The 26,699-nt window shown below is 32.6% G+C and overlaps 2 protein-coding genes across 2 annotated transcripts in view; both read left to right on the top strand.

Annotated features, from left to right (window-relative positions):
* LOC144346275 (kremen protein 1-like) overlaps positions 1-23,107 on the top strand; it is a 49,086-nt gene extending 25,979 nt beyond the window's left edge. Inside the window, exons 6-8 of the mRNA XM_085494448.1 lie at positions 21,788-21,970; positions 22,840-22,962; positions 23,082-23,107. Of these exons, the coding sequence (XP_085350574.1) occupies positions 21,788-21,970; positions 22,840-22,962; positions 23,082-23,107 (332 nt within the window). The remainder of the gene's footprint in view (positions 1-21,787; positions 21,971-22,839; positions 22,963-23,081) is intronic.
* LOC146730135 (uncharacterized) lies at positions 21,793-26,461 on the top strand. The gene is made up of 5 exons (XM_085494212.1): positions 21,793-21,970; positions 22,825-22,962; positions 23,319-23,465; positions 23,698-23,800; positions 23,939-26,461. Exons 3-5 carry the CDS (start codon positions 23,411-23,413, stop codon positions 24,882-24,884), a joined length of 1,104 nt encoding a protein of 367 aa, XP_085350338.1. The 5' UTR covers positions 21,793-21,970; positions 22,825-22,962; positions 23,319-23,410; the 3' UTR covers positions 24,885-26,461.
* The last annotated feature ends 238 nt before the right edge of the window (positions 26,462-26,699 follow it).

The following is a 26,699-nucleotide window of genomic DNA, read 5'->3' as shown; positions in this document are numbered from 1 at the left end:
ATAACATGTCAAGATGATGGACAGTGGAATAGCAGTGTACCTACATGTACAGGTGAGATGATAAATATAGCATTACATTTAGATGTGACACTGGTTATATATTGAATGGAGTAAGTGTTATAACATGTCAAGATGATGGACAGTGGAATAGTAGTGTATCTACATGTACAGGTGATATGATAAATATAGCATTACATTTAGATGTACAACTGGTTATATATTGAATGGAATAAGTATTATAACATGTCAAGATGATGGACAGTGGAATAGTAGTGTACCTACATGTACAGGTGAGATGATAAATATAGCATTACATTTAGATGTACAACTGGTTATATATTGAATGGAATAAGTATTATAACATGTCAAGATGATGGACAGTGGAATAGTAGTGTACCTACATGTACAGAAGAGATGATAAATATAGCATTACATTTAGATGTACAGCTGGTTATATATTGAATGGAGTAAGTGTTATAACATGTCAAGATGATGGACAGTGGAATAGCAGTGTACCTACATGTACAGGTGAGATGATAAATATAGCATTACATTTAGATGTGACACTGGTTATATATTGAATGGAGTAAGTGTTATAACATGTCAAGATGATGGACAGTGGAATAGTAGTGTATCTACATGTACAGGTGATATGATAAATATAGCATTACATTTAGATGTACAACTGGTTATATATTGAATGGAGTAAGTGTTATAACATGTCAAGATGATGGACAGTGTAATAGTAGTGTATCTACATGTACAGGTGAGATGATAAATATAGCATTACATTTAGATGTGACACTGGTTCTATATTGAATGGAGTAAGTGTTATAACATGTCAAGATGATGGACAGTGGAATAGTAGTGTATCTACATGTACAGGTGAGATGATAAATATAGCATTACATTTAGATGTACAACTGGTTATATATTGAATGGAGTAAGTGTTATAACATGTCAAGATGATGGACAGTGGAATAGTAGTGAACCTACATGTACAGGTGAGATGATAAATACAGCATTACAATTAGATGTACAACTGGTTATATATTGAATGGAGTAAGTGTTATAACATGTCAAGATGATGGACAGTGGAATAGTAATGTACCTACATGTACAGGTGAGATGATAAATATACATTACATTTAGATGTACAACTGGTTATATATTGAATGGAGTAAGTGTAATAACATGTCAAGATGATGGACAGTGGAATAGTAGTGTACCTACATGTACAGGTGAGATGATAAATATAGCATTACATTTAGATGTACAACTGGTTATATATTGAATGGAGTAAGTGTTATAACATGTCAAGATGATGGACAGTGGAATAGTAGTGTATCTACTTGTACAGGTGAGATGATAAATATAGTATTACATTAAGATGTACAACTGGTTATATATTGAATGGAGTAAGTGTTATAACATGTCAAGATGATGGACAGTGGAATAGTAGTGTACCAACATGTACAGGTGAGATGATAAATATAGCATTACATTTAGATGTACAACTGGTTATATATTGAATGGAGTAAGTGTTATAACATGTCAAGATGATGGACAGTGGAATAATAATGTACCTACATGTACAGGTGAGATAATAAATATAGCATTACATTTAGATGTACAACTGGTTATATATTGAATGGAATAAGTATTATAACATGTCAAGATGATGGACAGTGGAATAGTAGTGTACCTACATGTACAGAAGAGATGATAAATATAGCATTACATTTAGATGTACAGCTGGTTATATATTGAATGGAGTAAGTGTTATAACATGTCAAGATGATGGACAGTGGAATAGCAGTGTACCTACATGTACAGGTGAGATGATAAATATAGCATTACATTTAGATGTGACACTGGTTATATATTGAATGGAGTAAGTGTTATAACATGTCAAGATGATGGACAGTGGAATAGTAGTGTATCTACATGTACAGGTGATATGATAAATATAGCATTACATTTAGATGTACAACTGGTTATATATTGAATGGAGTAAGTGTTATAACATGTCAAGATGATGGACAGTGTAATAGTAGTGTATCTACATGTACAGGTGAGATGATAAATATAGCATTACATTTAGATGTGACACTGGTTCTATATTGAATGGAGTAAGTGTTATAACATGTCAAGATGATGGACAGTGGAATAGTAGTGTATCTACATGTACAGGTGAGATGATAAATATAGTATTACATTTAGATGTACAACTGGTTATATATTGAATGGAGTAAGTGTTATAACATGTCAAGATGATGGACAGTGGAATAGTAGTGTACCAACATGTACAGGTGAGATGATAAATATAGCATTACATTTAGATGTACAACTGGTTATATATTGAATGGAATAAGTATTATAACATGTCAAGATGATGGACAGTGGAATAGTAGTGTACCTACATGTACAGAAGAGATGATAAATATAGCATTACATTTAGATGTACAACTGGTTATATATTGAATGGAGTAAGTGTTATACCATGTCAAGATGATGGACAGTGGAATAGCAGTGTATCTACATGTACAGAAGAGATGATAAATATAGCATTACATTTAGATGTACAACTGGTTATATATTGAATGGAGTAAGTGTTATACCATGTCAAGATGATGGACAGTGGAATAGCAGTGTACCTACATGTACAGGTGAGATGATAAATATAGCATTACATTTAGATGTGACACTGGTTATATATTGAATGGAGTAAGTGTTATAACATGTCAAGATGATGGACAGTGGAATAGTAGTGTATCTACATGTACAGGTGATATGATAAATATAGCATTACATTTAGATGTACAACTGGTTATATATTGAATGGAATAAGTATTATAACATGTCAAGATGATGGACAGTGGAATAGTAGTGTACCTACATGTACAGGTGAGATGATAAATATAGCATTACATTTAGATGTACAACTGGTTATATATTGAATGGAATAAGTATTATAACATGTCAAGATGATGGACAGTGGAATAGTAGTGTACCTACATGTACAGAAGAGATGATAAATATAGCATTACATTTAGATGTACAGCTGGTTATATATTGAATGGAGTAAGTGTTATAACATGTCAAGATGATGGACAGTGGAATAGCAGTGTACCTACATGTACAGGTGAGATGATAAATATAGCATTACATTTAGATGTGACACTGGTTATATATTGAATGGAGTAAGTGTTATAACATGTCAAGATGATGGACAGTGGAATAGTAGTGTATCTACATGTACAGGTGATATGATAAATATAGCATTACATTTAGATGTACAACTGGTTATATATTGAATGGAGTAAGTGTTATAACATGTCAAGATGATGGACAGTGTAATAGTAGTGTATCTACATGTACAGGTGAGATGATAAATATAGCATTACATTTAGATGTGACACTGGTTCTATATTGAATGGAGTAAGTGTTATAACATGTCAAGATGATGGACAGTGGAATAGTAGTGTATCTACATGTACAGGTGAGATGATAAATATAGCATTACATTTAGATGTACAACTGGTTATATATTGAATGGAGTAAGTGTTATAACATGTCAAGATGATGGACAGTGGAATAATAATGTACCTACATGTACAGGTGAGATGATAAATATAGCATTACATTTAGATGTACAACTGGTTATATATTGAATGGAATAAGTATTATAACATGTCAAGATGATGGACAGTGGAATAGTAGTGTACCTACATGTACAGAAGAGATGATAAATATAGCATTACATTTAGATGTACAGCTGGTTATATATTGAATGGAGTAAGTGTTATAACATGTCAAGATGATGGACAGTGGAATAGCAGTGTACCTACATGTACAGGTGAGATGATAAATATAGCATTACATTTAGATGTGACACTGGTTATATATTGAATGGAGTAAGTGTTATAACATGTCAAGATGATGGACAGTGGAATAGTAGTGTATCTACATGTACAGGTGATATGATAAATATAGCATTACATTTAGATGTACAACTGGTTATATATTGAATGGAGTAAGTGTTATAACATGTCAAGATGATGGACAGTGTAATAGTAGTGTATCTACATGTACAGGTGAGATGATAAATATAGCATTACATTTAGATGTGACACTGGTTCTATATTGAATGGAGTAAGTGTTATAACATGTCAAGATGATGGACAGTGGAATAGTAGTGTATCTACATGTACAGGTGAGATGATAAATATAGTATTACATTTAGATGTACAACTGGTTATATATTGAATGGAGTAAGTGTTATAACATGTCAAGATGATGGACAGTGGAATAGTAGTATACCAACATGTACAGGTGAGATGATAAATATAGCATTACATTTAGATGTACAACTGGTTATATATTGAATGGAGTAAGTGTTATAACATGTCAAGATGATGGACAGTGGAATAATAATGTACCTACATGTACAGGTGAGATGATAAATATAGCATTACATTTAGATGTACAACTGGTTATATATTGAATGGAATAAGTATTATAACATGTCAAGATGATGGACAGTGGAATAGTAGTGTACCTACATGTACAGAAGAGATGATAAATATAGCATTACATTTAGATGTACAGCTGGTTATATATTGAATGGAGTAAGTGTTATAACATGTCAAGATGATGGACAGTGGAATAGCAGTGAACCTACATGTACAGGTGAGATGATAAATATAGCATTACATTTAGATGTGACACTGGTTATATATTGAATGGAGTAAGTGTTATAACATGTCAAGATGATGGACAGTGGAATAGTAGTGTACCTACATGTACAGGTGAGATGATAAATATATCATTACATTTAGATGTACAAATGGTTATATATTGAATAGAGTAAGTGTTATAACATGTCAAGATGATGGACAGTGGAATAGTAGTGTACCTACATGTACAGGTGAGATGATAAATATACCATTACATTTAGATGTAAAACTGGTTATATATTCAATGGAGTAAGTGTTATAACATGTCAAGATGATGGACAGTGGAATAGTAGTGTACCTACATGTACAGGTGAGATGATAAATATAGCATTACATTTAGATGTACAACTGGTTATATATTGAATGGAGTAAGTGTTAAAACATGTCAAGATGATGGACAGTGGAATAGTAATGTACCAACATGTACAGGTGAGATGATAAATATAGCATAACATTTAGATGTGACACTGGTTATATATTGAATGGAGTAAGTGTTATAACATGTCAAGATGATGGACAGTGGAATAGTAGTGTATCTACATGTACAGGTGAGATGATAAATATAGCATTACATTTAGATGTACAACTGGTTATATATTGAATGGAGCAAGTGTTATAACATGTCAAGATGATGGACAGTGGAATAGTAGTGAACCTACATGTACAGGTGAGATGATAAATACAGCATTACAATTAGATGTACAACTGGTTATATATTGAATGGAGTAAGTGTTATAACATGTCAAGATGATGGACAGTGGAATAGTAATGTACCTACATGTACAGGTGAGATGATAAATATACATTACATTTAGATGTACAACTGGTTATATATTGAATGGAGTAAGTGTTATAACATGTCAAGATGATGGACAGTGGAATAGTAGTGTACCTACATGTACAGGTGAGATGATAAATATAGCATTACATTTAGATGTACAACTGGTTATATATTGAATGGAGTAAGTGTTATAGCATGTCAAGATGATGGACAGTGGAATAGTAGTGTACATACATGTACAGGTAAGATGATAAATATAGCATTACATTTAGATGTACAACTGGTTATATATTGAATGGAGTAAGTGTTATAACATGTCAAGATGATGGACAGTGGAATAGTAGTGTACCTACATGTACAGGTGAGATGATAAATATAGCATTACATTTAGATGTACAACTGGTTATATATTGAATGGAGTAAGTGTTAAAGCAAGTCAAGATGATGGACAGTGGAATAGTAGTGTACCTACATGTACAGGTGAGATGATAAATATAGCATTACATTTAGATGTGACACTGGTTATATATTAAATGGAGTAAGTGTTATAACATGTCAAGATGATGGACAGTGGAATAGTAGTGTATCTACATGTACAGGTGATATGATAAATATAGCATTACATTTAGATGTACAACTGGTTATATATTGAATGGAGTAAGTGTTATAACATGTCAAGATGATGGACAATGGAATAGTAGTGTATCTGCATGTACAGGTGAGATGATAAATATAGCATTACATTTAGATGTACAACTGGTTATATATTGAATGGAGTAAGTGTTATAACATGTCAAGATGATGGACAGTGGAATAGTAGTGTATCTACATGTACAGGTGAGATGATAAATATAGCATTACATTTAGATGTACAACTGGTTATATATTGAATGGAGTAAGTGTTATACCATGTCAAGATGATGGACAGTGGAATAGTAGTGTACCTACATGTACAGGTGAGATGATAAATATAGCATTACATTTAGATGTACAACTGGTTATATATTGAATGGAGTAAGTGTTATAACATGTCAAGATGATGGACAGTGGAATAGTAGTGTACCTACATGTACAGGTGAGATGATAAATATAGCATTACATTTAGATGTACAACTGGTTATATATTGAATGGAGTATGTGTTAAAGCAAGTCAAGATGATGGACAGTGGAATAGTAGTGTACCTACATGTACAGGTGAGATGATAAATGTAGCATTACATTTAGATGTACAACTGGTTATATATTGAATGGAGTAAGTGTTATAACATGTCAAGATGATGGACAGTGGAATAGTAGTGTACCTACATGTACAGGTGAGATGATAAATATAGCATTACATTTAGATGTACAACTGGTTATATATTGAATGGAGTAAGTGTTAAAGCAAGTCAAGATGATGGACAGTGGAATAGTAGTGTACCTACATGTACAGGTGAGATGATAAATATAGCATTACATTTAGATGTGACACTGGTTATATATTAAATGGAGTAAGTGTTATAACATGTCAAGATGATGGACAGTGGAATAGTAGTGTATCTACATGTACAGGTGATATGATAAATATAGCATTACATTTAGATGTACAACTGGTTATATATTGAATGGAGTAAGTGTTATAACATGTCAAGATGATGGACAATGGAATAGTAGTGTATCTGCATGTACAGGTGAGATGATAAATATAGCATTACATTTAGATGTACAACTGGTTATATATTGAATGGAGTAAGTGTTATAACATGTCAAGATGATGGACAGTGGAATAGTAGTGTATCTACATGTACAGGTGAGATGATAAATATAGCATTACATTTAGATGTACAACTGGTTATATATTGAATGGAGTAAGTGTTATACCATGTCAAGATGATGGACAGTGGAATAGTAATGTACCTACATGTACAGGTGAGATGATAAATATAGCATTACATTTAGATGTACAACTGGTTATATATTGAATGGAGTAAGTGTTATAACATGTCAAGATGATGGACAGTGGAATAGTAGTGTACCTACATGTACAGGTGAGATGATAAATATAGCATTACATTTAGATGTACAACTGGTTATATATTGAATGGAGTATGTGTTAAAGCAAGTCAAGATGATGGACAGTGGAATAGTAGTGTACCTACATGTACAGGTGAGATGATAAATGTAGCATTACATTTAGATGTACAACTGGTTATATATTGAATGGAGTAAGTGTTATAACATGTCAAGATGATGGACAGTGGAATAGTAGTGTACCTACATGTACAGGTGAGATGATAAATATAGCATTACATTTAGATGTGACACTGGTTATATATTAAATGGAGTAAGTGTTATAACATGTCAAGATGATGGACAGTGGAATAGTAGTGTATCTACATGTACAGGTGATATGATAAATATAGCATTACATTTAGATGTACAACTGGTTATATATTGAATGGAGTAAGTGTTATAACATGTCAAGATGATGGACAATGGAATAGTAGTGTATCTGCATGTACAGGTGAGATGATAAATATAGCATTACATTTAGATGTACAACTGGTTATATATTGAATGGAGTAAGTGTTATAACATGTCAAGATGATGGACAGTGGAATAGTAGTGTACCTACATGTACAGGTGAGATGATAAATATAGCATTACATTTAGATGTACAACTGGTTATATATTGAATGGAGTAAGTGTTAAAGCAAGTCAAGATGATGGACAGTGGAATAGTAGTGTACCTACATGTACAGGTGAGATGATAAATATAGCATTACATTTAGATGTGACACTGGTTATATATTAAATGGAGTAAGTGTTATAACATGTCAAGATGATGGACAGTGGAATAGTAGTGTATCTACATGTACAGGTGATATGATAAATATAGCATTACATTTAGATGTACAACTGGTTATATATTGAATGGAGTAAGTGTTATAACATGTCAAGATGATGGACAATGGAATAGTAGTGTATCTGCATGTACAGGTGAGATGATAAATATAGCATTACATTTAGATGTACAACTGGTTATATATTGAATGGAGTAAGTGTTATAACATGTCAAGATGATGGACAGTGGAATAGTAGTGTATCTACATGTACAGGTGAGATGATAAATATAGCATTACATTTAGATGTACAACTGGTTATATATTGAATGGAGTAAGTGTTATACCATGTCAAGATGATGGACAGTGGAATAGTAGTGTACCTACATGTACAGGTGAGATGATAAATATAGCATTACATTTAGATGTACAACTGGTTATATATTGAATGGAGTAAGTGTTATAACATGTCAAGATGATGGACAGTGGAATAGTAGTGTACCTACATGTACAGGTGAGATGATAAATATAGCATTACATTTAGATGTACAACTGGTTATATATTGAATGGAGTATGTGTTAAAGCAAGTCAAGATGATGGACAGTGGAATAGTAGTGTACCTACATGTACAGGTGAGATGATAAATGTAGCATTACATTTAGATGTACAACTGGTTATATATTGAATGGAGTAAGTGTTATAACATGTCAAGATGATGGACAGTGGAATAGTAGTATACCAACATGTACAGGTGAGATGATAAATATAGCATTACATTTAGATGTACAACTGGTTATATATTGAATGGAGTAAGTGTTATAACATGTCAAGATGATGGACAGTGGAATAATAATGTACCTACATGTACAGGTGAGATGATAAATATAGCATTACATTTAGATGTACAACTGGTTATATATTGAATGGAATAAGTATTATAACATGTCAAGATGATGGACAGTGGAATAGTAGTGTACCTACATGTACAGAAGAGATGATAAATATAGCATTACATTTAGATGTACAGCTGGTTATATATTGAATGGAGTAAGTGTTATAACATGTCAAGATGATGGACAGTGGAATAGCAGTGTACCTACATGTACAGGTGAGATGATAAATATAGCATTACATTTAGATGTGACACTGGTTATATATTGAATGGAGTAAGTGTTATAACATGTCAAGATGATGGACAGTGGAATAGTAGTGTACCTACATGTACAGGTGAGATGATAAATATATCATTACATTTAGATGTACAAATGGTTATATATTGAATAGAGTAAGTGTTATAACATGTCAAGATGATGGACAGTGGAATAGTAGTGTACCTACATGTACAGGTGAGATGATAAATATACCATTACATTTAGATGTAAAACTGGTTATATATTGAATGGAGTAAGTGTTATAACATGTCAAGATGATGGACAGTGGAATAGTAGTGTACCTACATGTACAGGTGAGATGATAAATATAGCATTACATTTAGATGTACAACTGGTTATATATTGAATGGAGTAAGTGTTAAAACATGTCAAGATGATGGACAGTGGAATAGTAATGTACCAACATGTACAGGTGAGATGATAAATATAGCATAACATTTAGATGTGACACTGGTTATATATTGAATGGAGTAAGTGTTATAACATGTCAAGATGATGGACAGTGGAATAGTAGTGTATCTACATGTACAGGTGAGATGATAAATATAGCATTACATTTAGATGTACAACTGGTTATATATTGAATGGAGTAAGTGTTATAACATGTCAAGATGATGGACAGTGGAATAGTAGTGTATCTACATGTACAGGTGAGATGATAAATACAGCATTACAATTAGATGTACAACTGGTTATATATTGAATGGAGTAAGTGTTATAACATGTCAAGATGATGGACAGTGGAATAGTAATGTACCTACATGTACAGGTGAGATGATAAATATACATTACATTTAGATGTACAACTGGTTATATATTGAATGGAGTAAGTGTTATAACATGTCAAGATGATGGACAGTGGAATAGTAGTGTACCTACATGTACAGGTGAGATGATAAATATAGCATTACATTTAGATGTACAACTGGTTATATATTGAATGGAGTAAGTGTTATAGCATGTCAAGATGATGGACAGTGGAATAGTAGTGTACATACATGTACAGGTAAGATGATAAATATAGCATTACATTTAGATGTACAACTGGTTATATATTGAATGGAGTAAGTGTTATAACATGTCAAGATGATGGACAGTGGAATAGTAGTGTACCTACATGTACAGGTGAGATGATAAATATAGCATTACATTTAGATGTACAACTGGTTATATATTGAATGGAGTAAGTGTTAAAGCAAGTCAAGATGATGGACAGTGGAATAGTAGTGTACCTACATGTACAGGTGAGATGATAAATATAGCATTACATTTAGATGTGACACTGGTTATATATTAAATGGAGTAAGTGTTATAACATGTCAAGATGATGGACAGTGGAATAGTAGTGTATCTACATGTACAGGTGATATGATAAATATAGCATTACATTTAGATGTACAACTGGTTATATATTGAATGGAGTAAGTGTTATAACATGTCAAGATGATGGACAATGGAATAGTAGTGTATCTGCATGTACAGGTGAGATGATAAATATAGCATTACATTTAGATGTACAACTGGTTATATATTGAATGGAGTAAGTGTTATAACATGTCAAGATGATGGACAGTGGAATAGTAGTGTATCTACATGTACAGGTGAGATGATAAATATAGCATTACATTTAGATGTACAACTGGTTATATATTGAATGGAGTAAGTGTTATACCATGTCAAGATGATGGACAGTGGAATAGTAGTGTACCTACATGTACAGGTGAGATGATAAATATAGCATTACATTTAGATGTACAACTGGTTATATATTGAATGGAGTAAGTGTTATAACATGTCAAGATGATGGACAGTGGAATAGTAGTGTACCTACATGTACAGGTGAGATGATAAATATAGCATTACATTTAGATGTACAACTGGTTATATATTGAATGGAGTATGTGTTAAAGCAAGTCAAGATGATGGACAGTGGAATAGTAGTGTACCTACATGTACAGGTGAGATGATAAATGTAGCATTACATTTAGATGTACAACTGGTTATATATTGAATGGAGTAAGTGTTATAACATGTCAAGATGATGGACAGTGGAATAGTAGTGTACCTACATGTACAGGTGAGATGATAAATATAGCATTACATTTAGATGTACAACTGGTTATATATTGAATGGAGTAAGTGTTATAACATGTCAAGATGATGGACAGTGGAATAGTAGTGTACCTACATGTACAGGCGAGATGATAAATACAGCATTATATTTAGATGTACAACTGGTTATATATTGAATGGAGTAAGTGTTAAAACATGTCAAGATGATGGACAGTGGAATAATAATGTACCTACATGTACAGGTGAGATGATAAATATAGCATTACATTTAGATGTGACACTGGTTATATATTGAATAGAGTAAGTGTTATAACATGTCAAGATGATGGACAGTGGAATAGTAGTGTACCTACATGTACAGGTGAGATGATAAATATAGCATTACATTTAGATGTACAACTGGTTATATATTGAATGGAGTAAGTGTTATAACATGTCAAGATGATGGACAGTGGAATAGTAGTGAACCTACATGTACAGGTGAGATGATAAATACAGCATTACAATTAGATGTACAACTGGTTATATATTGAATGGAGTAAGTGTTATAACATGTCAAGATGATGGACAGTGGAATAGTAATGTACCTACATGTACAGGTGAGATGATAAATATACATTACATTTAGATGTACAACTGGTTATATATTGAATGGAGTAAGTGTTATAACATGTCAAGATGATGGACAGTGGAATAGTAGTGTACCTACATGTACAGGTGAGATGATAAATATAGCATTACATTTAGATGTACAACTGGTTATATATTGAATGGAGTAAGTGTTATAGCATGTCAAGATGATGGACAGTGGAATAGTAGTGTACATACATGTACAGGTAAGATGATAAATATAGCATTACATTTAGATGTACAACTGGTTATATATTGAATGGAGTAAGTGTTATAACATGTCAAGATGATGGACAGTGGAATAGTAGTGTACCTACATGTACAGGTGAGATGATAAATATAGCATTACATTTAGATGTACAACTGGTTATATATTGAATGGAGTAAGTGTTAAAGCAAGTCAAGATGATGGACAGTGGAATAGTAGTGTACCTACATGTACAGGTGAGATGATAAATATAGCATTACATTTAGATGTGACACTGGTTATATATTAAATGGAGTAAGTGTTATAACATGTCAAGATGATGGACAGTGGAATAGTAGTGTATCTACATGTACAGGTGATATGATAAATATAGCATTACATTTAGATGTACAACTGGTTATATATTGAATGGAGTAAGTGTTATAACATGTCAAGATGATGGACAATGGAATAGTAGTGTATCTGCATGTACAGGTGAGATGATAAATATAGCATTACATTTAGATGTACAACTGGTTATATATTGAATGGAGTAAGTGTTATAACATGTCAAGATGATGGACAGTGGAATAGTAGTGTATCTACATGTACATGTGAGATGATAAATATAGCATTACATTTAGATGTACAACTGGTTATATATTGAATGGAGTAAGTGTTATACCATGTCAAGATGATGGACAGTGGAATAGTAGTGTACCTACATGTACAGGTGAGATGATAAATATAGCATTACATTTAGATGTACAACTGGTTATATATTGAATGGAGTAAGTGTTATAACATGTCAAGATGATGGACAGTGGAATAGTAGTGTACCTACATGTACAGGTGAGATGATAAATATAGCATTACATTTAGATGTACAACTGGTTATATATTGAATGGAGTATGTGTTAAAGCAAGTCAAGATGATGGACAGTGGAATAGTAGTGTACCTACATGTACAGGTGAGATGATAAATGTAGCATTACATTTAGATGTACAACTGGTTATATATTGAATGGAGTAAGTGTTATAACATGTCAAGATGATGGACAGTGGAATAGTAGTGTACCTACATGTACAGGTGAGATGATAAATATAGCATTACATTTAGATGTACAACTGGTTATATATTGAATGGAGTAAGTGTTATAACATGTCAAGATGATGGACAGTGGAATAGTAGTGTACCTACATGTACAGGCGAGATGATAAATACAGCATTACATTTAGATGTACAACTGGTTATATATTGAATGGAGTAAGTGTTAAAACATGTCAAGATGATGGACAGTGGAATAATAATGTACCTACATGTACAGGTGAGATGATAAATATAGCATTACATTTAGATGTGACACTGGTTATATATTGAATAGAGTAAGTGTTATAACATGTCAAGATGATGGACAGTGGAATAGTAGTGTACCTACATGTACAGGTGAGATGATAAATATAGCATTACATTTAGATGTACAACTGGTTATATATTGAATGGAGTAAGTGTTATAACATGTCAAGATGATGGACAGTGGAATAGTAGTGAACCTACATGTACAGGTGAGATGATAAATACAGCATTACAATTAGATGTACAACTGGTTATATATTGAATGGAGTAAGTGTTATAACATGTCAAGATGATGGACAGTGGAATAGTAATGTACCTACATGTACAGGTGAGATGATAAATATACATTACATTTAGATGTACAACTGGTTATATATTGAATGGAGTAAGTGTTATAACATGTCAAGATGATGGACAGTGGAATAGTAGTGTACCTACATGTACAGGTGAGATGATAAATATAGCATTACATTTAGATGTACAACTGGTTATATATTGAATGGAGTAAGTGTTATAGCATGTCAAGATGATGGACAGTGGAATAGTAGTGTACATACATGTACAGGTAAGATGATAAATATAGCATTACATTTAGATGTACAACTGGTTATATATTGAATGGAGTAAGTGTTATAACATGTCAAGATGATGGACAATGGAATAGTAGTGTATCTGCATGTACAGGTGAGATGATAAATATAGCATTACATTTAGATGTACAACTGGTTATATATTGAATGGAGTAAGTGTTAAAGCAAGTCAAGATGATGGACAGTGGAATAGTAGTGTACCTACATGTACAGGTGAGATGATAAATATAGCATTACATTTAGATGTGACACTGGTTATATATTAAATGGAGTAAGTGTTATAACATGTCAAGATGATGGACAGTGGAATAGTAGTGTATCTACATGTACAGGTGATATGATAAATATAGCATTACATTTAGATGTACAACTGGTTATATATTGAATGGAGTAAGTGTTATAACATGTCAAGATGATGGACAATGGAATAGTAGTGTATCTGCATGTACAGGTGAGATGATAAATATAGCATTACATTTAGATGTACAACTGGTTATATATTGAATGGAGTAAGTGTTATAACATGTCAAGATGATGGACAGTGGAATAGTAGTGTATCTACATGTACATGTGAGATGATAAATATAGCATTACATTTAGATGTACAACTGGTTATATATTGAATGGAGTAAGTGTTATACCATGTCAAGATGATGGACAGTGGAATAGTAGTGTACCTACATGTACAGGTGAGATGATAAATATAGCATTACATTTAGATGTACAACTGGTTATATATTGAATGGAGTAAGTGTTATAACATGTCAAGATGATGGACAGTGGAATAGTAGTGTACCTACATGTACAGGTGAGATGATAAATATAGCATTACATTTAGATGTACAACTGATTATATATTGAATGGAGTATGTGTTAAAGCAAGTCAAGATGATGGACAGTGGAATAGTAGTGTACCTACATGTACAGGTGAGATGATAAATATAGCATTACATTTAGATGTGACACTGGTTATATATTAAATGGAGTAAGTGTTATAACATGTCAAAATGATGGACAGTGGAATAGTAGTGTATCTACATGTACAGGTGATATGATAAATATAGCATTACATTTAGATGTACAACTGGTTATATATTGAATGGAGTAAGTGTTATAACATGTCAAGATGATGGACAATGGAATAGTAGTGTATCTGCATGTACAGGTGAGATGATAAATATAGCATTACATTTAGATGTACAACTGGTTATATATTGAATGGAGTATGTGTTATAACATGTCAAGATGATGGACAGTGGAATAGTAGTGTATCTACATGTACAGGTGAGATGATAAATATTGCATTACATTTAGATGTACAACTGGTTATATATTGAATGGAGTAAGTGTTATACCATGTCAAGATGATGGACAGTGGAATAGTAGTGTACCTACATGTACAGGTGAGATGATAAATATAGCATTACATTTAGATGTACAACTGGTTATATATTGAATGGAGTAAGTGTTATAACATGTCAAGATGATGGACAGTGGAATAATAATGTACCTACATGTACAGGTGAGATGATAAATATAGCATTACATTTAGATGTACAACTGGTTATATATTGAATGGAGTAAGTGTTATAACATGTCAAGATGATGGACAGTGGAATAGTAGTGTACCTACATGTACAGGTGAGATGATAAATATAGCATTACATTTAGATGTACAACTGGTTATATATTGAATGGAGTAAGTGTTAAAGCAAGTCAAGATGATGGACAGTGGAATAGTAGTGTACCTACATGTACAGGTGAGATGATAAATATAGCATTACATTTAGATGTGACACTGGTTATATATTAAATGGAGTAAGTGTTATAACATGTCAAGATGATGGACAGTGGAATAGTAGTGTATCTACATGTACAGGTGATATGATAAATATAGCATTACATTTAGATGTACAACTGGTTATATATTGAATGGAGTAAGTGTTATAACATGTCAAGATGATGGACAATGGAATAGTAGTGTATCTGCATGTACAGGTGAGATGATAAATATAGCATTACATTTAGATGTACAACTGGTTATATATTGAATGGAGTAAGTGTTATAACATGTCAAGATGATGGACAGTGGAATAGTAGTGTATCTACATGTACAGGTGAGATGATAAATATAGTATTACATTTAGATGTACAACTGGTTATATATTGAATGGAGTAAGTGTTATAACATGTCAAGATGATGGACAGTGGAATAGTAGTGTACCTACATGTACAGGTGAGATGATAAATATAGCATTACATTTAGATGTACAACTGGTTATATATTGAATGGAGTAAGTGTTATAACATGTCAAGATGATGGACAGTGGAATAATAATGTACCTACATGTACAGGTGAGATGATAAATATAGCATTACATTTAGATGTACAACTGGTTATATATTGAATGGAGTAAGTGTTATAACATGTCAAGATGATGGACAGTGGAATAGTAGTGTATCTACATGTACAGGTGATATGATAAATATAGCATTACATTTAGATGTACAACTGGTTATATATTGAATGGAGTAAGTGTTATAACATGTCAAGATGATGGACAGTGTAATAGTAGTGTATCTACATGTACAGGTGAGATGATAAATATAGCATTACATTTAGATGTGACACTGGTTCTATATTGAATGGAGTAAGTGTTATAACATGTCAAGATGATGGACAGTGGAATAGTAGTGTACCTACATGTGCAGGTGAGATGATAAATATATCATTACATTTAGATGTACAAATGGTTATATATTGAATAGAGTAAGTGTTATAACATGTCAAGATGATGGACAGTGGAATAGTAGTGTACCTACATGTACAGGTGAGATGATAAATATACCATTACATTTAGATGTACAACTGGTTATATATTGAATGGAGTAAGTGTTATAACATGTCAAGATGATGGACAGTGGAATAGTAATGTACCAACATGTACAGGTGAGATGATAAATATAGGATTACATTTAGATGTACAACTGGTTATATATTGAATGGAGTAAGTGTTATAGCATGTCAAGATGATGGACAGTGGAATAGTAGTGTACCTACATGTACAGGTGAGATGATAAATATATCATTACATTTAGATGTACAAATGGTTATATATTGAATAGAGTAAGTGTTATAACATGTCAAGATGATGGACAGTGGAATAGTAGTGTACCTACATGTACAGGTGAGATGATAAATATAGCATTACATTTAGATGTACAACTGGTTATATATTGAATGGAGTAAGTGTTATAACATGTCAAGATGATGGACAGTGGGATAGTAGTGTACCTACATGTACAGGTGAGATGATAAATATAGCATTACATTTAGATGTACAACTGGTTATATATTGAATGGAGTAAGTGTTATAACATGTCAAGATGATAGACAGTGGAATAGTAGTGTACCTACATGTACAGCGAGATGATAAATACAGCATTACATTTAGATGTACAACTGGTTATATATTGAATGGAGTAAGTGTTATAACATGTCAAGATGATGGACAGTGGAATAGTAATGTACCAACATGTACAGGTGAGATGATAAATATAGCATTACATTTAGATGTACAACTGGTTATATATTGAATGGAGTAAGTGTTATAGCATGTCAAGATGATGGACAGTGGAATAGTTGTGTACCTACATGTACAGGTGAGATGATAAATATAGCATTACATTTAGATGTACAACTGGTTATATATTGAATGGAGTAAGTGTTATAGCATGTCAAGATGATGGACAGTGGAATAGTAGTGTATCTACATGTACAGGTGAGATGATAAATATAGCATTACATTTAGATATACAACTGGTTATATATTGAATGAAGTAAGTGTTATAACATGACAAGATGATGGACAGTGGAATAGTAATGTACCTACATGTACAGGTGAGATGATAAATGTAGCATTACATTTAGATGTACAACTGGTTATATATTGAATGGAGTAAGTGTTATAACATGTCAAGATGATGGACAGTGGAATAGTAGTGTACCTACATGTACAGGTGAGATGATAAATATAGCATTACATTTAGATGTACAACTGGTTATATATTGAATGGAGTAAGTGTTATAACATGTCAAGATGATGGACAGTGGAATAGTAGTGTACCTACATGTACAGGTGAGATGATAAATATAGCATTACATTTAGATGTACAACTGGTTATATATTGAATGGAGTAAGTGTTATAACATGTCAAGATGATGGACAGTGGAATAGTAATGTACCTACATGTACAGGTGAGATGATAAATATAGCATTACATTTAGATGTACAACTGGTTATATATTGAATGGAATAAGTGTTATAACATGTCAAAATGATGGACAGTGGAATAGTAGTGTACCTACATGTACAGGTGAGATGATAAATATAGCATTACATTTAGATGTACAACTGGTTATATATTGAATGGAGTAAGTGTTAAAGCATGTCAAGATGATGGACAGTGGAATAGTAGTGTACCTACATGTACAGGTGAGATGATAAATATAGCATTACATTTAGATGTACAACTGGTTATATATTGAATGGAGTAAGTGTTATAGCATGTCAAGATGATGGACAGTAGAATAGTAGTGTACCTACATGTACAGGTGAGATGATAAATATAGCATTACATTTAGATGTGCAACTGGTTATATATTGAATGAGTAAGTGTTATAACATGTCAAGATGATGGACAGTGGAATAGTAATGTACCTACATGTACAGGTGAGATGATAAATATAGCATTACATTTAGATGTACAACTGGTTATATATTGAATGGAGTAAGTGTTATAACATGTCAAGATGATGGACAGTGGAATAGTAGTGTACCTACATGTACAGGTGAGATGATAAATATAGCATTACATTTAGATGTACAACTGGTTATATATTGAATGGAGTAAGTGTTATAACATGTCAAGATGATGGACAGTGGAATAGTAATGTACCTACATGTACAGGTGAGATGATAAATATAGCATTACATTTAGATGTACAACTGGTTATATATTGAATGGAGTAAGTGTTATAACATGTCAAGATGATGGACAGTGGAATAGTAGTGTACCTACATGTACAGGTGAGATGATAAATATAGCATTACATTTGGATGTACAACTGGTTATATATTGAATGGAGTAAGTGTTAAAGCATGTCAAGATGATGGACAGTGAAATAGTAGTGTACCTACATGTACAGGTGAGATGATAAATATAGCATTACATTTAGATGTGACACTGGTTATATATTAAATGGAGTAAGTGTTATAACATGTCAAGATGATGGACAGTGGAATAGTAGTGTATCTACATGTACAGGTGATATGATAAATATAGCATTACATTTAGATGTACAACTGGTTATATATTGAATGGAGTAAGTGTTATAACATGTCAAGATGATGGACAATGGAATAGTAGTGTATCTGCATGTACAGGTGAGATGATAAATATAGCATTATATTTAGATGTACAACTGGTTATATATTGAATGGAGTAAGTGTTATAACATGTCAAGACGATGGACAGTGGAATAGTAATGTACCTACATGTACAGGTGAGATGATAAATATAGCATTACATTTAGATGTACAACTGGTTATATATTGAATGGAGTAAGTGTTATAACATGTCAAGTTGATGGACAGTGGAATAGTAGTGTACCTACATGTACAGGTGAGATGATAAATCTAGCATTACATTTAGATGTACAACTGGTTATATATTGAATGGAATAAGTGTTAAAGCATGTCAAGATGATGGACAGTGGAATAGTAGTGTACCTACATGTACAGGTGAGATGATAAATATAGCATTACATTTAGATGTGACACTGGTTATATATTAAATGGAGTAAGTGATAAAACATGTCAAGATGATGGACAGTGGAATAGTAGTGTATCTACATGTACAGGTGATATGATAAATATAGCATTACATTTAGATGTGACACTGGTTATATATTAAATGGAGTAAGTGTTATAACATGTCAAGATGATGGACAATGGAATAGTAGTGTATCTGCATGTACAGGTGAGATGATGAATATAGCATTACATTTAGATGTACAACTGGTTATATATTGAATGGAGTAAGTGTTATAACATGTCAAGATGATGGACAGTGGAATAGTAGTGTACCTACATGTACAGGTGAGATGATAAATATAGCATTACATTTAGATGTACAACTGGTTATATATTGAATGGAGTAAGTGTTATAGCATGTTAAGATGATGGACAGTGGAATAGTAGTGTACCTACATGTACAGGTGAAAACATATACATTTAGCGTATATATGTATAGGTAGAAGCATTTCACGTTACTTCATTCATTCATCCTGATGCGAACGTAGAAAAATTACAAAAATATTCTATATCTTAATGTGATCTAGAATTGTGACCCCTCGTTATGTCCAACACTGTTATAAAACCTATACATTGATACTCAAACTCTCTAAGCGCTATTCAAATTCAAATTCCAAATATCCCAATGTTTTTTTTGGAATTCAACAACATACAGCAGATAATCTCCTCGTCCTCTTTCAGTAACATCCTCCCAAAAATATTACCCTCTGGTAAAATAAAATGGTTTATCATGTTCACTTTAATTGGAGCAAGCAATGTTATTGTCATTAAACATGATTACTCGTATATATAAATAAAATATAAACAATGGTTATTTACAAGGGCCAAAGGTTCAACTGAAATATCAACGAAAAAAAACATATTCTTTTTATGGTAAAGTTTGAAATTATTTATTTGCCGTTCATCTAACTGGCTGCAATTGATAAAATACAGTCTTGCCGAAAGTGTCGTTTTCTTCATTTTCGACTCTGAACGACTTCAGTTTGCTAAAATCTAAACACTGTTTATAGCCTCATTATAACATGTTTGCACGAGAAATCGCTGTTTATACTACTATTGTGAAGGGTGATGAAGCGTTATGTTTTTTTCCTGTAAACATAATGTCTCGATTTTTACTGTTATTGTTTTATGTATTGATTTCCACGTGGATATTTTGTTTTATTTGTGTAAATTGGCATTCTCGTTCATTTGGGAGGGTTAAAATTGGAGTTTATCATTTGTGTAAGGCGTGTTCCAGATTTCGTATTCAAATTTCTGGGATACAACGAACACCATAGGATAAACTCACAGATGGACGAAAAGCCATGCACAATATATTGACATTTTTGGAAATAATAAGATGTATTACAACTTGTACTGAATTTCCCTGTTTTTATCAGTTGATTACATACCAACAATCACTCTGAACAGCGCACAGTTGTATTATCTCGATTCAGTTAGTTAATTAAGCCAGTTTATTTTATTTAGTTTCGAGACAGAAACACAGCGAATCAGATGGCTAGATTCAGCCTAACCATGTTATAATATAACTTATGTCTGAACCTGATGATTATTTCCAGCTGTACCTTGTGGTGTCCCGCCATCCTTTCCAAATTCCTACCATACGAATATTGCATATACCTATCCAAATATTGTATACTATTATTGTATTGATGGTTACTATCATAGTGGTGGTGGTACACCATATAAACAATGTCTGGATTCTGGTAGATGGTCAGTTGGAATAGAACCACAATGTACAGGTTAGTTTGATTTTAATCTTTATAAACTAATTCCAATATTATTGTTTGTAATGGCAATTCAATTTACAATAGGTGTTCTCTTGCGAGTTTGTTAATTTTGACTTACTGAGTATAAAGAAGATGAAGTTTATTTGTTACATAGAAAACACAAATACCAAGGTGTCGTTAGAATACATGGCATCAATTCTGTCACCCAAAGCTCCATATAGTGTTATAAAAAATAAAAACAACTTAGATTAACTATTCCATTTTCGAATTGTTCATCGCGATTTAGAATTAAGTTACTGTATTTGCATCAAATAGATAAATGTGTTTCGTGACACACTGTACTATTGTTGATCACTCAGTTACATTTACCTGATCATAATTAATTATAATAGAAAACCTGAACAACCAAAAGAAAGAAATGATATATTTTAGACGCTTTTCGTACAGAAAACGGACGTTGACGACGGAGTTGATTTTACCCATCTCTGCTAATTTTACTTCACAGGGCCAGTTTAGTTTCCTTCACAATGGCCATTTTATAGCTAACAGTGCATCAAAATAATGCATTTCTGCCATACCGAAACCATTCACAGTTTGCATTTTTTGTGCAAACTTGGTTCATATTAAACATAATGGGAATTGTATACATGCAATTTAGTTTTGGGGTAAATTTCGAAATGATCTGTTACTTTGCTTTCATGAATCAAAGAATGGGTTAACTCTGATATGCCTTGAGCAATCATGTTCAAACAGACTTATGTATGCTAGTACATACATAAAGACATCTTTGACACCGTCATTTTGTTCGACAAGCTGACTTTTTGTATTTGTCCAACCGGACCATTTAGTAACTGATATATTAATAGTATGCTTTATTTAAGCCCCAACTACATCAGCTGTTGTAGCTATATCAACACCGAGCACTACAAATCTTGGCAGAACGACTGCTGCAACTCATTCAACGAGCCACAAAGCATCTACACTTCCTAAAACGCAGGCAACAGGTAAGTGTAAACATAGAAAATATTTTCTCTGAGATTTCTCATTGTTTTACACCATTTATTTGTTTAGGCGAATTGTGGTTGTTTGATACTTATATGTAAATTGATCCATTTTCTCTCAGTTATTCCCTTTCTCAATTCCTATTAATGTAATTTATTAATGCCTCAAATACATAAAATATGAGTTGTATATGTTACCAGGAAACCATACAATAACCATAAATTTATGTAAAGGTTGAAAACTGTGTTACTGTTAGCGCCGATTGTAGTTTTGAACGTATGTTTTGCCGATCAAAATTCATAAGAAATAAATAATGCATTGATATATTTTTAGGAAAAGTTTTTACGTTTTACTGCAGGTACCGACAAGCATCACACATATATTCCAACTTCAAGTACAAAATTTAAAGGCAGTCAACAACAACAACAAGACATCACTCCCAACCCGAGTATGTCTACAAACAGGGGTACACAGAATTTGGATAGGAGGCTACACAGCACAACAGGTGATTTTAAAATTTTAATGAATGATTTTGGTGGATTATAATTGTTTAAAAATGGATTGGCAAGTTGTAAATCAAACAATCTATCCGCTCCAAAAAAGTATAAAGTAGACTTGCTTCGATAATGATACGTGTTGTACACCACACTACCTTCATACTGTTAACTTCTGCCTTTAAACAACAGTACATTTTGATAACTTGTTATAAGACCTATGTAACCGTCATTGTCTTACAGATAATAACATGGGGTTATATATTGGTGTCGGTGTAGCTGCATTTGTTACCATGGCAATAATCATACTAATTGTGATATCAGTGATACTTTGTAGGGGAAAGAGGTAATATCACAGTATTATTATTTGATACAAATTATACATCTTCACAAATTACATATGATTGTTGTAAAATCAAAATATCGCATGACACATATTATACCTTGAATAATAATTAAGATATTTTAAAACTTCATTTCACAGAATTAAAACCAGCTTAGACCATGAAATGACGGAGGTTGGTGAAAACACGCATGATGCAGCTCACACTGCTCACAGGAACAGTGGCGTCACAGATGGACATGCAAATGAAGAACATGGTCCAGGGATGAATGAATTTGCATCTGACGACACGGCTGACTATGATGTGATCGATAAAAATTACAAAAGAAATATCACTCCTACCATCGCTGTTGTTGAACCTTTCTCTCGAGATATAAATGTAACATACGATGGGAAACCTGCAACTAGTGTCCAGAAACAGTGCGATCCTGGAATTGCAGAAATTAATATGGGAGCTGACGACACGCTGGCTAACATGTATGCGTGCGTGAATAAACCCAAGACAAGACTGACACGAAATCGTAATGTTGAGGTAGAAAGCGCATCTGCATACGATGATGTCCAAACTGAACTGAGGGTTCCTATCAGACTGAGAGTCGATTTGACTGTAAATCCACGTCTGACCACAAGGGAAGTAAATCATGATGGTGATGAAATTACGACCACGCAAGTAAGTGACATGTATGCAGTCGTTGACAAACGAAATTCTGGGAGACCTCGAAAGGTGCCAACAGATAGATCATTGGATCCTGAGTCAGTTGATGATGATGATGACAACGTGCCTGTACTACCACCTAAGAGAATGTCAATAGTAGAATCTGAAGGGAGCAATCAGCAAGAAAGTTTTGTAGAAAATTACATTTATCAGTCGCCTGGAGAGTCCGACGTTGACGATGCTGTTTTATTCCTACCAAACCCACTGAAGGATGGAAATAGAGGCGCACGCACCACTGAGAAGACGGCAGACAATTATGAAGGATTTGTAGATTGTGCTATTTACCAGTCAGCTGAGGGTGCCGACGATGATGAAAATAACAGCCAATCACAGGAGGGTTTTGTTGACAATGTCATCTATGAGTCAATGTAGACATTAGTTTGCACCGAGTGCTTGAATAACTTTTAAAATAGGTTCAACTTATGTGTGATGATTCATGATGACATATGGTAATGTTTTACAATTTCGGCTTCTATTTGTTTTTAGATTATGATATGTTAGCAAATTTCTTCAAAATAATTAGAAACAAGAAAGTAACAAGTTGTGGGTTTTGCCTTGTGACAGTGTTGGGGAAGAGGAGTGAGAACTATCTATGACTGTCTTCGCAGTATTTACGTCATGGTCCGTTGTATCTTTATGGAGATTAAACGGCTCTATTGTGGTATTTCACTCATGTAAATTCAATGTCCAGCTGAATGGAGTAAAATATGGATGTTATCGAGAAAATACTGTGCAACGATGCATTAGAGGATATAACAGGGAGAGACAGAGAGTGCTCTCGCTACCATCGAAACGAAGCCAATTTTTCAATTTAAAGTAATAATATGTCTAATAATTATATCGATTTCATTACCAAATGAATAAATTAAAAATAATATAGTATGTCATTTGAACAAAAGTCGAAATATATTATATTGTTCTAAGAGTTACAAAGATAGTGATCGCCATGATGCACGTATTTCGTGTAAAAATCTGTTTATATAAGTTGTACATTTAACTATATACACATTTAACACGATATGGTACACATTATGTTTTAATTTGTACTTATTTCATCATAGAATCACATTGATTTGTGGTCATGCTTCCCACGATGCCACACATGACTTGGTCTTTCCGATATATATTTTGTGCTGGAAACCTGTGCATTGCTACCTATATCCTATATAGCAATTGTTAATGCGGGTGTATAACCTTTGGGTTTATTTAAATTATATGTATTGTCTTTTTCATGGATAGATTTGTAAAGTTGACATATACCGTTTTAAATCTCTGAAATGAATATATTCGACGATTTTCAATCCATAACGCTCATTGTTAATAATTTGGGTGCCATAATTTTCCCACCAAAAATTTTGAAAACATTTTGCCTATTTTCATGAATTTTGTTATAGTTTTGAACGAAATGAAAATAATTTCATATTTTCTGTCGATATTAATCGACATTTGCAAAAAATATATGCAGTTTTATTCTGTTAAAGATTAAACAAGTATAATGTAATAATTGTATTTTACTAGGTTCCAAAAGATTGGAAAAATGTTTTTATATCTTTCATTTTTACAACATTCCCGATTTGTTGTCAGTAGAAGTAAATGCTAATATTTATTCTGTTTTTGTTGTGACGAATCAGCAGTATTTCGTATTACACAGTTGGCATTTCGTATTACACAGTTGAGTACTTTGTATTACACAGTTGACTACATTATGACTGCTGATTTAGTATTATCTTGTTACATTACAATTTATAATAACATTAGATGTTAATTGCATCTGACTGATTTACAAAATCTAATGGGGCCAAATGAATGTGTTTTTATTGCAACAGTACCCCCTCATTATTTTCTGGACAAGTATTATGTCAAAGGTTGGAGTTATCAATCAATAAAAACATACTAGTTATTCATGCTTCATATAAACTCCCCAGCCTAATAAAGACCATTTTAATGAAGTCATCTGCGTTGTCGATATTTCCAGGTTGTATACAATTAAGGAGGACAAAGACAGACTAAATATTGTTTAAAGAGAAAAAATACATCAGCTTATGTGATTTCTATCGTTGTGTGGGACAACATAGTCAATTGATTGCAATGTATGTCTCAGTAACGGATTTCTATAGATTCATTTGAAGATTTGAGTAAAATTCCCAATACTCCAGATGTAGAATGTAATTTTTAATATTGTTGATA

This window comes from Saccoglossus kowalevskii, chromosome 20 (assembly GCF_978046115.1).
Source record: "Saccoglossus kowalevskii chromosome 20, keSacKowa6.1, whole genome shotgun sequence".
NCBI classification, from domain to species: domain Eukaryota; kingdom Metazoa; phylum Hemichordata; class Enteropneusta; family Harrimaniidae; genus Saccoglossus; species Saccoglossus kowalevskii.
Note: the sequence above shows the minus strand (reverse complement) of the source record. Positions and strands in the feature narration are given on the sequence as shown.

Bases quoted from the DNA above. Each gene is read 5' to 3' on its own strand.
- LOC146730135 (XM_085494212.1), top strand. From the start codon at position 23,411: ATGTCTACAAACAGGGGTACACAGAATTTGGATAGGAGGCTACACAGC. The intron at 23,466-23,697 runs GTGATTTTAAAA...ATTGTCTTACAG, and splicing joins GAGGCTACACAGCACAACAG to ATAATAACATGGGGTTATAT. The intron at 23,801-23,938 runs GTAATATCACAG...TTCATTTCACAG, and splicing joins ATACTTTGTAGGGGAAAGAG to AATTAAAACCAGCTTAGACC.